This window comes from Bos indicus x Bos taurus, chromosome 6 (genome assembly GCF_003369695.1).
Source record: "Bos indicus x Bos taurus breed Angus x Brahman F1 hybrid chromosome 6, Bos_hybrid_MaternalHap_v2.0, whole genome shotgun sequence".
Lineage (NCBI taxonomy): Eukaryota > Metazoa > Chordata > Mammalia > Artiodactyla > Bovidae > Bos > Bos indicus x Bos taurus.
The window spans coordinates 97063810-97077019 of NC_040081.1; the positions used below are offsets into that span (position 1 = coordinate 97063810).

The 13210-nt window shown below is 43.8% G+C and overlaps 1 protein-coding gene across 1 annotated transcript in view; it reads right to left on the minus strand.

Moving 5' to 3' along the window:
* The window catches only part of SCD5 (stearoyl-CoA desaturase 5), a 176167-nt gene that overhangs the window by 41786 nt on the left and 121171 nt on the right, over positions 1 to 13210 (minus strand). Inside the window, exon 3 of the mRNA XM_027544890.1 lies at positions 3566 to 3771. Within this exon, the coding sequence (XP_027400691.1) occupies positions 3566 to 3771 (206 nt within the window). The remainder of the gene's footprint in view (positions 1 to 3565; positions 3772 to 13210) is intronic.

A 13210-nucleotide genomic window follows, 5' to 3' on the forward strand; every position in this document is an offset into this window, starting at 1 on the left:
CCAGCTCCCGTCTCTATGAGCAAGGACTTGTTCCTTAAGGAATGTGCCTCCTCTATGGGGCCTGAATGACAGGATGGGTAAAGCTGGCTTCATGAATGTAGCTCTCTTCCTGTAGTTCAGTGATTCTTTTATTATTATTATTTATTTGAGAGGCTGCATCGGGTCTTAGGGCTTCCCTGGTGGTTCAGTGTTAAAGAGCCCGCTTGCATTGCAGGAGATGCAGGTTCAATCTCTGGGTCAGGAAGATGCCCTGGAGGAGGGCATGGCTACCCACTCCAGTACTCTTGCCTGGAGAATCCCATGGATAGAGGAGCCTGGCGGGCTTCAGTCCATGGGGTTGCAAAGAGTTGGACAAGACTGAGCGGCTGAACAACAAACTTCATATGTTGAAATCTAATCCTCAAGGTAATGAAGGGCTTCGGGAGGTGAGTAAGTCACAAAAGAGAAGCCCTCATGAAGAGAATTAGGGCTCTTATGAGAGAGACCCCAGAGAGCTCTCTTGCCCCTTCTGCCCTGTGAGAATACAAGAAGACAACTATCTAGGAACCAGGAAGCAGGCTCTCATCAGACACCAAATCTTCCAGTGCCTTGATCTTGGGCTTCCCAGCCTCCAAAACTGTGAGAAGTAAATGTCTGTTGCGTAAGCCACCTGGTCATCAGTATTTTTGTTATAGTAGTGCAAACAGACTGACAGTACTTCTATTCCCAACTTTCTATTTACATTTTGTTTATTTGTTTTCTCATAGGGAAAATGGAAGGCATGGGTTAACTGATTTGTAAAAAGCTCCCAAACTCAAGGGCTCGATAGATGTCTATGAAGTGACAGGCATAATAAATATTCTTGCCCCCGTCCTTATCTAACTTTTCATCCTTCAGGTCGTGGCTTGGGAGTTAGTTCCTTCCAGCCTGCAGGGTGGGCTAGGAGACCCCTCTCTGTGTTCCCATGGTGCCTTACTCTACCCTATTATATATCAGTCTCCTCCCTGTAGAATATAATTATCTGTAAGTTAATTTGTGGGTTCCCTGCTAGTCTGCAAACTCTGGGGGAACTGAGACCAATCTTTAAGACTGTATCCTCGGCTCTGACTTCCAGCAGGAGCTCAATGATACATGAAATGATACTGTGAATGAATGATTTCTGATACTGCAATCCTTCGGTCACTGAACTGGTAATGATAGATGTTCTCAGACATCTATTCAGGGAACATGCTGAAACAGTCTTTGTTCTTCTGCCTGCCTTTAGAGATAGTCTTTGGACATACGTACCACGAGTATACACCTAATGAATCATATTACCACATTGTTTAAAAGGGAAAACTTGAAAAAAATTTTCTATTTTTATGCTCAGAGAAACCACACTATTATACTCGGCTCACTTCTCATGAATAAAATAGAAGATCCTCTGCCTTCTCATCTGAGCTCTTCAAATTAATCTAAGGTCTGATTGTCCCAAAGCATTACTAATTGTATAGCAACATCATTTATATCACAAAATTGGAAACGACATACATATCCTGTCGCGGAGTGATGGTTAAATAAACTCTGACACTCAGTGAACCCATGCAGCCTTTGATAATGGTGCCTAACATAATCTGAAGTTAAAAGGCAAGACATAAAATTACATAAGCAGTATGACTTTCATCATGTAAAAATATGTCAAATGTATGCATAAATGTAGAAGATATTATAGAATCTAAACTGCGGTTGTGTTTACGTGTTAGAACGGTGGGTGATTTTCTTTCTACTTCTCCGAATTCTGCAGATTGTTCTATTTTACCCTCATGATAAAAAAATTAGAATCAAGAAGTCATTTAATTGCAAGCATCTTATTATTTTCTGCTATAAAACTTTTGGCTATCGATAACTTGTTGCATCCGCCTGAAAGAACTGTATGGAGGAGACAAAGAACAGCCTGTGATGAAGCCAACAGAAGCAAAGGTTCGCAGACTTCCCTGGTGGTCCTGTGATTAAGAATCCTCCTTCTAATGCTGGGGACAAAATGTCTGATCCCTGGTTGGGGAACTAAGGTCGTCCCACATGCTGGCAACTAATCTCAGGCATCACAATTCCTGAGCCCACCACAGCAAAGACCCAGCACACCTTAAAAAAAAGAAAGCAGGGGGTGGACTGGAGTAGCTCCTGCCTAGGGCGTGAGTCATCATGAATCTATACTATGTGCCAGGCATTTCCCATCCTTTTTGTTTTCATTATGTCCTCACAAAAGCTCTAAGAGACAGGTACTACTGTTACCCCCATCTTACAGCCAAAACTGAGCCCTGAGAGCAGTCACCTCTTTTGCAAGGCTGTGGAGGTGCTCAAGTGCAGGCCTGTGCAATCTCTCTTCCACCCTCCCTTTTCTCACCACCATCTTCGATGTGAGAAGAGAGGCTAAGGATCAAAGGGGCACATTTCTAAGCCATACTTCCTCTCACGCAAGGAACTTTGCGTCAAAGGTACAGACTCCATTTCCATTATCAGGAGATTCTGTTTGAGAGAACGCTTCAAATGATTCCTGCCTGTCAGTGGAGATGGTATCCAGGGACCATTTGTCCACCATACCAACTCAAGGATCTCACTAGAATGCCGTCCTCAAATCATCTCTCTGTGCACATAAATCCATTGTTTTGGGGGCAAGGAATCTATTTATAAGTGCTCTCATCGTGGCCAACTCTGCTGATTTAAACCAACATGAGCTTCCCTGGTGGCTCAGATGGTAAAGAATCTGCCTACAGTGCCTGAGACCTGGGTTCAATCTCTGGGTCAGGTAGATCCCCTGGAGAGGGCAATGGCAACCCACTCCAGTATTCTGGAGAATCCCATGCACAGAGGAGCCTGGTGGGCTGCAGTCCACAGGGGCGCAGAGAGTCGGACATGACGGAGCAACTAACATGAACACATTGTTGCCAACTCTGCAGATCTCCAAGCCGGCTTCCTAGTGGAAATGTGAACCTTGGATGCTCCCCACTTGCCGCACAGTGACAGGCAGGCTATCACCGGCGGGTTGCTGAAAGGAGATTCACCCTGTAAATGCTGATGGGCTGAAACCGCTCAGCTGACACCGTGCGTGCACACAAGCACTCTGAGGCTCTTTGTTACCCGGGCATGTTTTCTCTGCACAGAAACCTTCCGGTGTTACCATTTCCAGGAGTGGGGGAGGGGAGAATTCCCGGAGCACACAGCAGGGGACCTCGAGGGAGGCCAGTCCCGCTGGAGTCCAGTGTGTCACTAAAATAAAGCAAATCCTCTGCCCTCCTCGCCAGCCCAGGGAAACATGGACGAGCGAGTGAGGAAAACAACAGAAACATTCCATGAAATCAGTCACGCAGATGGGTCGGAAAGAAACGACAAGTGGGCTTACAGGAACTCCATTTCAAAATCAAGGTCAAATTCAAAACAAATGTGTGAACAGAGAAAAACATCATGATCAAAAGGGAATGAATCAACAGAGAGCGACCCTAAGAAGATCCAATCTGCAGGGGAACTGCCTGGGGATATTATTACACCCCACTGGGCTCTGACTCTGGGTCCTGTCCCTCAGGGACATCAATGGTGATTGCTCACTTACTTTCTCTGGAACCGGACCACGGGGTCAGCCAGCAAGTCGGTGACGTCAAGCTTCCTCCCCTTCTCAATGACATCCCGATGCTTGCGGACAAACAGCCAGCCGATGTGGGAGAAGAAGAAGCCCCGGCGGGCATTGTGTGGGTCAGCGTCCGTCTCCGAGTACTTGTGATGGACTCGGTGGTCCCTCGACCACTCGAAGATGTCATTCTGCAGGGAGAAGGCAGACCTGAGTGAAGGGATCAAGCACCCCGGTGTTTCCTGAAAGTTCCCCAATTTCCCCCACCCCCTGCCTACTCCCACCCCCACTTCCATCCTCACCACTGGCAGACTTGCTCCCATCCTCAGCTCACAGTCCCTCAACCTCAAGTTCAATCCCCGGGGGTTGGTTTGGGGTGGTTTTCACCCAAACAGAAACACATCCTCACTTAGTAGGCATCTTAGCTCATCCTTGCATGTGTGCTAAGTCACTTCAGTCATGTTTAACTCTGTGAGACCTTATGGACTGCAGCCCGCCAGGCTCCTCTGTGCGTGGGATTCTCCAGGCAAGAATACTGGAGTGGGTTGCCATGCCCTCCTCCAGGGGATCTTCTCCACCCAGGGACTGAACCCAGGTTTCCTGCATTGCAGGCGGATTCTTTATTGACTGAGCCACGAGGGAATTAGGATGTGCCCACTGTAGGAGGTTCCGGCTTGTTGAGTGAACTAGTAAGGAAGCCAGAAGAAAGTTCTGGTGGGGACTACTGAAGCCCACTGGGAGATCATTCATGTCCAGAAAAGAGACATTCATCCTCAAGGAAAGGGGCAACCCTGAGTATAGAAGGGGATTAGTTCTTGGCCTGACTCTCTCTGTCCTTCGTCCTTCTCTTCAATGGGCTTCCTGCCCAACACACCAGAGAAGAGGAAGTCAGTAAGTAAAAACCCAAAGAGCTGCTTGACCAAATCTCTGCAAAATGCCAAGGCACAAATAATATTGTCTGAGGACTGCTCTAACAGTGTGTCACAGACAGGAAGGAGGGGACTTGGCTCTTTGAGGAATCTGGTCTGCTTGGCAGCATCCCATGTGGAGAGGCAGGCGGCACTCACTGGAATCCCAAGAGAGACTCTGGTGCCCAGAGAAGCAGACACGTCGGAGTCCAGCAGATTCTGCCAAACCCACAGATGGGGCGGGGCTCAGGCACACATGGGGGATCAGCTGTTGACCTCATGATGGGAGACAGTGTCAGGGTCTGGAGGTCGTAGGTGAGCTATCTGAGGAAGTATTTCAGCTGAAACTGTTAATGAAACCTTAGCTATAGCCATGGGCCAGAGAGATCTATAAATTTTTTCAGCTTATACTCTGTTCTGCTTTTATTTGATAATGCTTTCAAAACTTTGAGAATGGCAAATTAAGTCGGGAAGTAGCATTTTTGATAGGAAAATTGCAGCTGACCCTCGAACAACATGGGTTTGAATTGCACAGGTCCACTTATACACAGATATCTTTCAATAGGAAATGCTATAGTACTTCATGGTTTGAGGTTGGTTGACTCTGAGGATGTAAAGGAACCACAGACAGGAAAAGGCAACGGAAAATTATAGGTGGCTTAACATCTGAGTTGTTCAGGGGTCAACTATAATCTGAAATAAAAATAAATGTATATCGTGTATAAGCCTCTTAAAAAGAGGTAATAATGTTTTATACTGTATTATTCAGTACTGAGTCATGCTTTCATTAGGAATCTGTCATTGCACAGATATTGGCTTCTTCCTAATGATGAGAAGAGAGAGAACTGCTTTATTCTCAAAGTTTTAACAGTTCTTTTAATCAGAAAAGGATTTATGGAGTTTTGTATGTGTGTGTGTCTCTGGCTCACCCAGTGCTGGTGGAAGGTGATTCAATCTTGTTTAACTTATAACTTTAAAAATTTGCTTAACACTTTGGTAATGGGACAAAGAGGGAAAGTAGAAAGACCTTAAGAAGGATATGCTCAGCTTTGAATACAAATAGGAAAAAAAGGTGCTTAGAAGTCTGTGTAACGTGAAAATTATAGCTTGGCTTACTGTGATAAGAAAGAGGTCTTTAAATTTTACCAGTGTGTTGAAACACAGTGGTTGGAAAGAGTGAAAGCATTCATTACTTTTAATCACAGAATCGAGTCAGGAAGGAATTGCAAATGTCAAGATCACTGCAGCCTGGGGAATAATTTATTACTTTTTCATCCAATGTATTGCTTTTATTGCAAACCCATCTGAACATAGGAAGAAGGGGGAACACTCTGTCCCCAGTTCACAGATGGCAAAATTAAGGCTTAGAAGATATGTATTCAAGTTCATCTAGTAAGTTTAATCACGGAACAAAGATGGAGCTCTTACCGTTCTTAGTTCACATTCATTTCAATAAGATATTTCCCTTATCCTTCAAGTTCAGGGGAGAGGGAATCTTTGAAAGAGAAGTCTCATTTTTCTTGTTAAAAGGTTATGTTGACTCTTGAATTTATTAAAATGCAATTTTATAAAAACTAAGTGGAGAGCTCTAAAGGGCTAGAAACATTATTCTTATAAAATTAAGCATGATATAACAACAACAAAAGAGTGAAAATGAGGACAAGTTGCAGCAGAGATGTTTCTTTAATTTCTCTCACCTTGGAGACCTTCCCTACAGAAGCTACTCTGAGTGAAGCAATGGAATGAAGCAAGGATTTTGGCCACATTCCAAATAATTGAGCATACAATCGAGCCCAAATACTTTATGATGTACTTTGAAAAATCTTTTATTTATTTTTTACTCTAAAATTGAGTCCAATGAAAAAGTGACTCAAAGAACAAGACATAAGCCAACAATAGGACAGAAAGGAAGCAAGAGTCACACGCTAATCCCTAGGGTTTTTTTCTTCCTACTTCTCTGCATTTTGTTTCCACACTTCAGGTTGGGTGTGGAAGCCAATATGGGAACAGCATTCGTGTTTGATGAAAAGGTGTGTGCACCAAGGGTGTGTCTGGTACAATTAATAAGTAAGGAAGTGAAAGCGGAGGGCTGATAAGAGATGGCAGCCTTCCGTCAATGAACTGTCCGTCAAGCCTGCATATTCCGTCTGCCCATTCTCTGTGTGCACATTTCAGCAGAAACATGATGTTGACTCCAGCAGCAATTTCTGAAGTCGAAATACATACACTTTCTCACCAATCAATTAAAAATGATGCAACTTAGAGCTTGTACTCCTGGTCGGTTCTGGTAGATTACGGTCTTAGTACCCCATTACCTTCAAAAGTGGGCATTCACCACGTGTTTACTGATCATTCCTGACAGAGGAAAAGATTGAAGGCAGGAGGAGAGGGAAGACAGAGGATGAGATGGTTGGATGGCATCACCGACTCGACGGACATGAGTTTTGAGCAAGCTCCGGGAGTTGGTTATGGACAGGAAAGCCTGGCATGCTGCAGTCCATGGGGTCGCCAAGAGTCGGATATGACTGAGCGACTGACCTGAACCCGACAGAGGATTGGTGGTGGTGAAGGGGGCTACATTAGTTCTAAGAGCGCTGGCTGTAACTGAGGCACAGGTGGGCGTAGGGCGGGAGGAGTGGGAGAGGAAGAGAGCCTATCAGGAGTGCATCCCTCGGTGGCGGGTTTATTATCTGAGGGTCTGTACGGGGTCCTACTCTGTGCTGTCCACGACACATACAGTGCAAGCCACACGTGTGACTTGCATTTCCCTAGTAACTGCACTAAAACAGTGAAATTAGACCAGTGAAATCAATTTTACTCATATATCTTTACTAAACAGACTACATCCAAAATGTCATTCAATATATTATTAGCATAAAATCATTAACGAAATATTTCCCAGGACTTTTTTCTGGACCAGTTCTTCGAAACTGGGTATTTTACACTTCCAGCATACCTCAGTTTGGACCATCCACATTTCTAGTGTTACACACTTCAGCTGCCACGTGTGGCTGGTGCTGACCATATTGGACAGGGCAGGTTTAACCCATGACTTGGGCTCTTTTCTATATGTGTTATACTTTTAAAGATTTTTAAAAAGTCAAAGTTGCTTATGGATGACAGTGAGAAACTGGCATAAATCAAATGAAAGGCGAATGCACTGCACATATCAGACGTACTAAAATGGTGCGATTTGTTTTCTGGAGTTTATCTCAGGGAAATAATCACGGCTGTGTGCAAATGCTTAATCACAAAGATGTTCACTGAACTTGGAAAAACCCTGATTTTCCACATAACAGGATTTTACTTACTACCTTGTGATACATTCATTAATTGAATACTATTTGTGTGTGTGTCCATAGAAATTTTCTGGAGAGAAACATGAAGTACACAGTCGTAGGGTTACAGGAAGGAAGGAAGACTGGAAGGTAGGAGAAATACTTTCTATTCTATACTCAGAAATTTTTAACAAGAGCATCTGTTGGTTTTGTATTTCAAACTAGCAAAAATGGACTTCCCTGGTGGTCCAGTGGTTAAGACTTCACCTTCTAATGCAGGGGGTGTGGGTTTGATCCCTGGCAGGTGAACTAAGAATCCCCATGCCTCAGGGCCAAAAATAAAAACCCAAACATAAAATAGAAGCAATATTGTAACAAATTCAATAAAGACTTTAAAAATGGTCCACACCAAAAAAATCTTTTTAAAAAACTGACAAAAAAAAAAGGATACTGCAGTATTGACATGGAGAGGTGAGCTGGAAAGTCGTTAAGTGAAAGACAAAGTACGTGATAGAGTGATGAATGCATTGGGCTTCCCTGGTGGCTCACAGGTAAAGAATCCACCTACCAGTGCAGGAGATGCAGGAGACACGGGTTTGGCCCCCGGGTCAGGAAGATCCCCTGCAGGAGGAAATGGTGCCCCACTCCAGTGTTCTTGCCTAGAGAATCCCATGGACAGAGGAGCTGGGTGAGCTGCAGTCCATAGGGTCGCAAAGAGTCAGACACGAAAGAGCGTGAACGCAGGAATGAATGGATTCTTGATAAAAATATGTATTTAAGCGTAGAAAAACATTAAAGTATATGTCAATCTATTTATAGCTGTTCTCCCTAGAAAGTGGGGCAGTGGATGACTTTTAACTTTTTTCTTTGTTTGTTGTATTTTCTACATTTTTAAAATAATCAAGTTTTTCTTCTGTAATATGAGGGTAACAAAGTATTTTTAAGTTTCTATATGCCTGAATCAAAACAATCAGCTTCTGCCACCAGCCCCATGTTAGGAAAAAATGATGAGGCAGTAATACTCACCTAGCAAGGCAGTCAGTGATGCATCTTTATACCACGCTTCTTTGATCTCTATTCTTATGAGCACTGATCAACCTATCCCAACTCAAGTACAGGGACAGTGCCCTCGCTGAAACCCACCCTGGGTCCTGTACCTTTATCACGTCACTCCATCATAGATAATGTCCCTAACCGGGTCCCTGCTGAGACTGTAGAAATGGAAATTGATCCTGTGATCAATTATGTGATATTACTCCATAAGCTCAGCCTTTGCGTGTTCTCTGGGACTTGAGTAATCAATCTCAAAAGCTCCACTGAAGCAGATTAGGAAGAACCTGCTGAATCAGAACTACTTTTCTCCCAATCTCCTTTTATATTGAAAATAAATTCTTGAGTCTAATCCTCTAAATGGCAGTAGGGGAACCTGTCTTTTAAGGCCCACCTCATTTGCTCTGGGTAATAAGATGAAGGCCAAGTGTGAACAGCACTGGGCTTGGCCCAGTCAACAGATCTAAGACCAGAATCATTTTTTTTAACTTTTCATTTTGTATGGGAGTACAGTCGATGAACAGTGTGATAGTTTCAGGTGGACAGCAAAGGGACTTAGCCATACATATACATGTATCCATTCTCCCCCAAACTCCACCACCCCCGCCATCCAGGCGGCCACATAACATTGAGCAGAGTTCCTTGCTGAGACTGGCATCACTGGCTGCCTTTCCCCTAGAGGTACTGCAAACAGATGCTTGCTTTTGACCAGACACCCGTGTGGCTGTTCCATCCCCTAATTCAATTGTGCAGCTGCTTACAATTCCAAAAGGGAACGTCTACCAGGTGGTCTCAAAACACACCCCCAGGTAATTCCAACTTGTATTCGTAATACACCTTCGTTTCCAGTCAGCAGTGAAAAAGAAACCAGGGCCAACATGTCAGCTTTGAACTGGCAAGTTTTAGATTAGAGTGTGTGTGTATGTGAGTCTTTTGTGAGTAACGGCATCCTGTCTGAGAAAGGAGTCATTTTATCAAGGGGGTCAAACAGGGAAAGACGCTGTGGCCGCCACTCTTCAGGGACCCGAAGGCTCATTCGAAACAGACTTTATCTCTGTCTCCAAGTCTGAATCTCATCTCCCCCAGTTCAGATGACAACACTGCGCTATTCAAACAGTGAAGGACGTTCGGTGCTTTCCCCACAGTTGATACCAGGTCAGTATTGATTTCCCTCCAGATAACACTGACAATCTGTAAGAAGGGCCCAGAAAGTCCCCAAGAAGGCCTGGCGTCAGCCTTCACCACCTGGCAAATGGCAGCTTCGACAGAACAAGTCCCCACCTGCCGTCTGGCCTGGGGAAGTTTCGGAAGCCGGTGAACATTGAAAAACCAGTTTTAGCATTTAAAAAGTGTTTGCTGACAAAACGTAAAGACTGCAGGGGTGAGTCATGTTTTCTTTTATTCCTCCACTACTTAAATTCTTACACAAAGAATATATTTGTGTAAGACATATTTTTAAGACACATTTTTAAGATGGCTTGGGCAGTCCTCTTGGTAGACTTGTCTGGTAGCTCAATGGTAAAGAACTCGCCTGCCATCAAGGCAACATAAGAGACGTGGGTTCCATCCCTGGGTTGGGAAGATCCCCTGGAGGGGGGCATGGAAACCCACTCCAGGATTCTTGGCTAGAGAATCCCATGGACAGAGAAGCCTGGTGGGCTACAGTCCATGCGGTCGCAAAGAATCAGACTTAGCACCAGCACCTTGGTTCACTCGTTTGCCTTCTGTGAATCTTTCCAGTTTGGGTTTTGGATGATTTTGGTCTGTGAGGTGACCACTGTTTAGTCTCCTAACCTAGATCTCTCTCACTCAATGAGTCAAAACTTCAGGGAAGAAAGGACCTGGAAAACAATGACAGTCCAGTCACCACAGATACACCTCACTCCCAGATCTCGGTTTTTAAATACATTCCCCACTGAAAAGGAATCAGAACTCTTCAGTGTAATGGCTGGTGCCAGGACAAAGGCAGGAAAAGCACAAGAGGAACTTGGTATATTTTGTTACAGGAGAAAGTAAGGAATTGCTCCAAAATACGATGGGGACCTGTCAAAAGGACCCAGGAGCCCATCTGCAGTGCTCCCATTGAACACACTGGGGTACTCAGATGAATAATGTGGGTGTGTTAAGATGAACACTAACAGGAATGGATTAATAAAATAAGAACCCATGAACCCACAATAAATAATTAAGAAGTAAAATGTCAACCAACAAATGTAGAAAAAATAATGGAGCTAGAAAAATCACCATTTTGCAGGTGTCTTGGCAATAACTGATTCAGGCAAGACTCACCAAGGTGTGCTAAAATTACTAAAATCAAAAGGTTGATTAAAATAAAAAACATATTACATCGGCTCATAGGATCTCAGCATAAATTACTCATTAATTACCAATGGAAACATAGTAATCTTACCTTGGAGAAACAGGGTGGACACTACCTTAGCTAAGCGATTTATGTTCATACCATGAATAATATGACAAAGTGATATCATGGGCCTCTTGTCTGATGCTAGGACACAAGATCATTAATGTAGCATTCCTGCCCCAAGTGCCCAATCTGAGTGAAGTTATGAGGAAACTTGAGCAAACCAAAAATGAGGAGTATTCTGCAAAATAATTGGCCTGCATACTTCAAAAATGTCTACCTTCAAAGACCAAGGAACTATTCCAAATAAAAAGGACTAAAGGGACAGGTCAACTCACTGTTATGCAGGATCTTGAGCTGGTTCCTGGGCTAGGACCCTGGATACAGTACTGTATCAACATTAAATTCCCTGGCGTTGGTACAAGCATTGTGTCACTGTGAAATGTCTTTCCCATTAGGAAATGCACACTAAAGTGTTTAGGGATGAAGAGGCATGAAGTTGATAGCTTATTTGCAAAGGATTCATGAAAAAATAACACAAAAGAATGCATACTCTACACACAAAGAAAGAGAATAATAAAGCAAATGAAGCAACATATTAACAATGAGTGAATCTGGGTGACAGGTACACAGGAGTCCTTCATAATGTTTTTGCAACTTTTTTGTCAGTTTGAAATTATTTCAAAATAAAAAGTTAAACCTAAAAAGAAAAAATGTCAAGGGCATCTTTCTTAAAAACCTCAGTTTCCCCCATTGACTCCATTCGTACTCCACCACCCTTGTTCCGACTTCCATCAGTTTACCTGGGCTCCTGGAAGGGCCCCCTGCCTCTAGTCCTTTCCCTTCCACAATACAATTGATAAACTGTGATCACACTTCACATACTCATTCTCCCCAAATATCTATCATTCTCTTGCTTCTGATCTGACAACTTCACCATATCACTTTTCTCATCAAGCCTAAACACTTCTTCTTAGCAATCAAATAGCTTCAACTGGCCTGATTATTATCTTTCCCACTTTCCCACTTGCTTTAGTTTGATAAATATTTACTGAATGTTGGTATGTGCTAGAAGATAAAGAAGGAACAAGACAATCAAGGCTGTGTCATCAAGGAGTTTACATTTTATGGAGGCATAAACATAAATCAAATCATTTCAGATTGGAATTAGTCCCATGAAGCAGATAAGTATGGAGAGATAAAAGGATGACATTGAGACAGGCAAAGGCTTTCTAATCAGATAATCTTGTTGTTGTTGTTCAGTCGCCCAGTGGTGTCCGACTCTTTGCGACCCCATGGACTGCAGCTTGCCAGGCCTCCCTGTCCCTCACCATCTCCCAAAGTTTGCCCAAGTTCATGTCCATTGTACTGGACATATATTCTTAGGCTGGGGGAGGTAGAGCAGGACTGAAATAGGGAAGAAGGAATTGTCTCAGGGAGAGGAAAGGAGTTGGCACAGTCCAGGAGTTAAGAGAAGACCAGCATGTCTCGTGGGTGGGGTGCAAGAGTGGTGTAAGATGAGATCTGAGAAGTATTGTGAGACAATAAAGATATACCTGTCCCCAGTGGTTCCTGGCAGAGAGCTTCAAAATCTGTTGGAATTTCCTAAATGATAGAAGTGACTTTACTGCATTAATTAGATGACTCAGTACAGACCACTGGATAGCTTCAGGATTGGGGCTGGTCACCAGAAAGATCAAACATATGATTAGAGTGCTGGCACTTTGGGAGGAGAAGGGGACTGGAGATCGAGCTTGGTAACATGGCCAAGGATTTAATCAACCCAGCCTTTGTAATGAAACTCCAGTAAAAGCTCTGGATGCTGAGGTTCAGAGGAACTCCCTGGCTGGTGAACCCACAGATAGGCAGGCAAAGTGAGGCCCCTGACTTCATGGGGAGAGGCGAGGAAGCTCTGCATGAGGAATCCTCCCAGACCTCCCACTGTGTGTCTATTCCATTTGGTTGGTTCTGATTTGTACCCTTTATAATAAAACTGTAAGAGTAAGTATAGCGCTTTCTCTAGTTCTGTGAG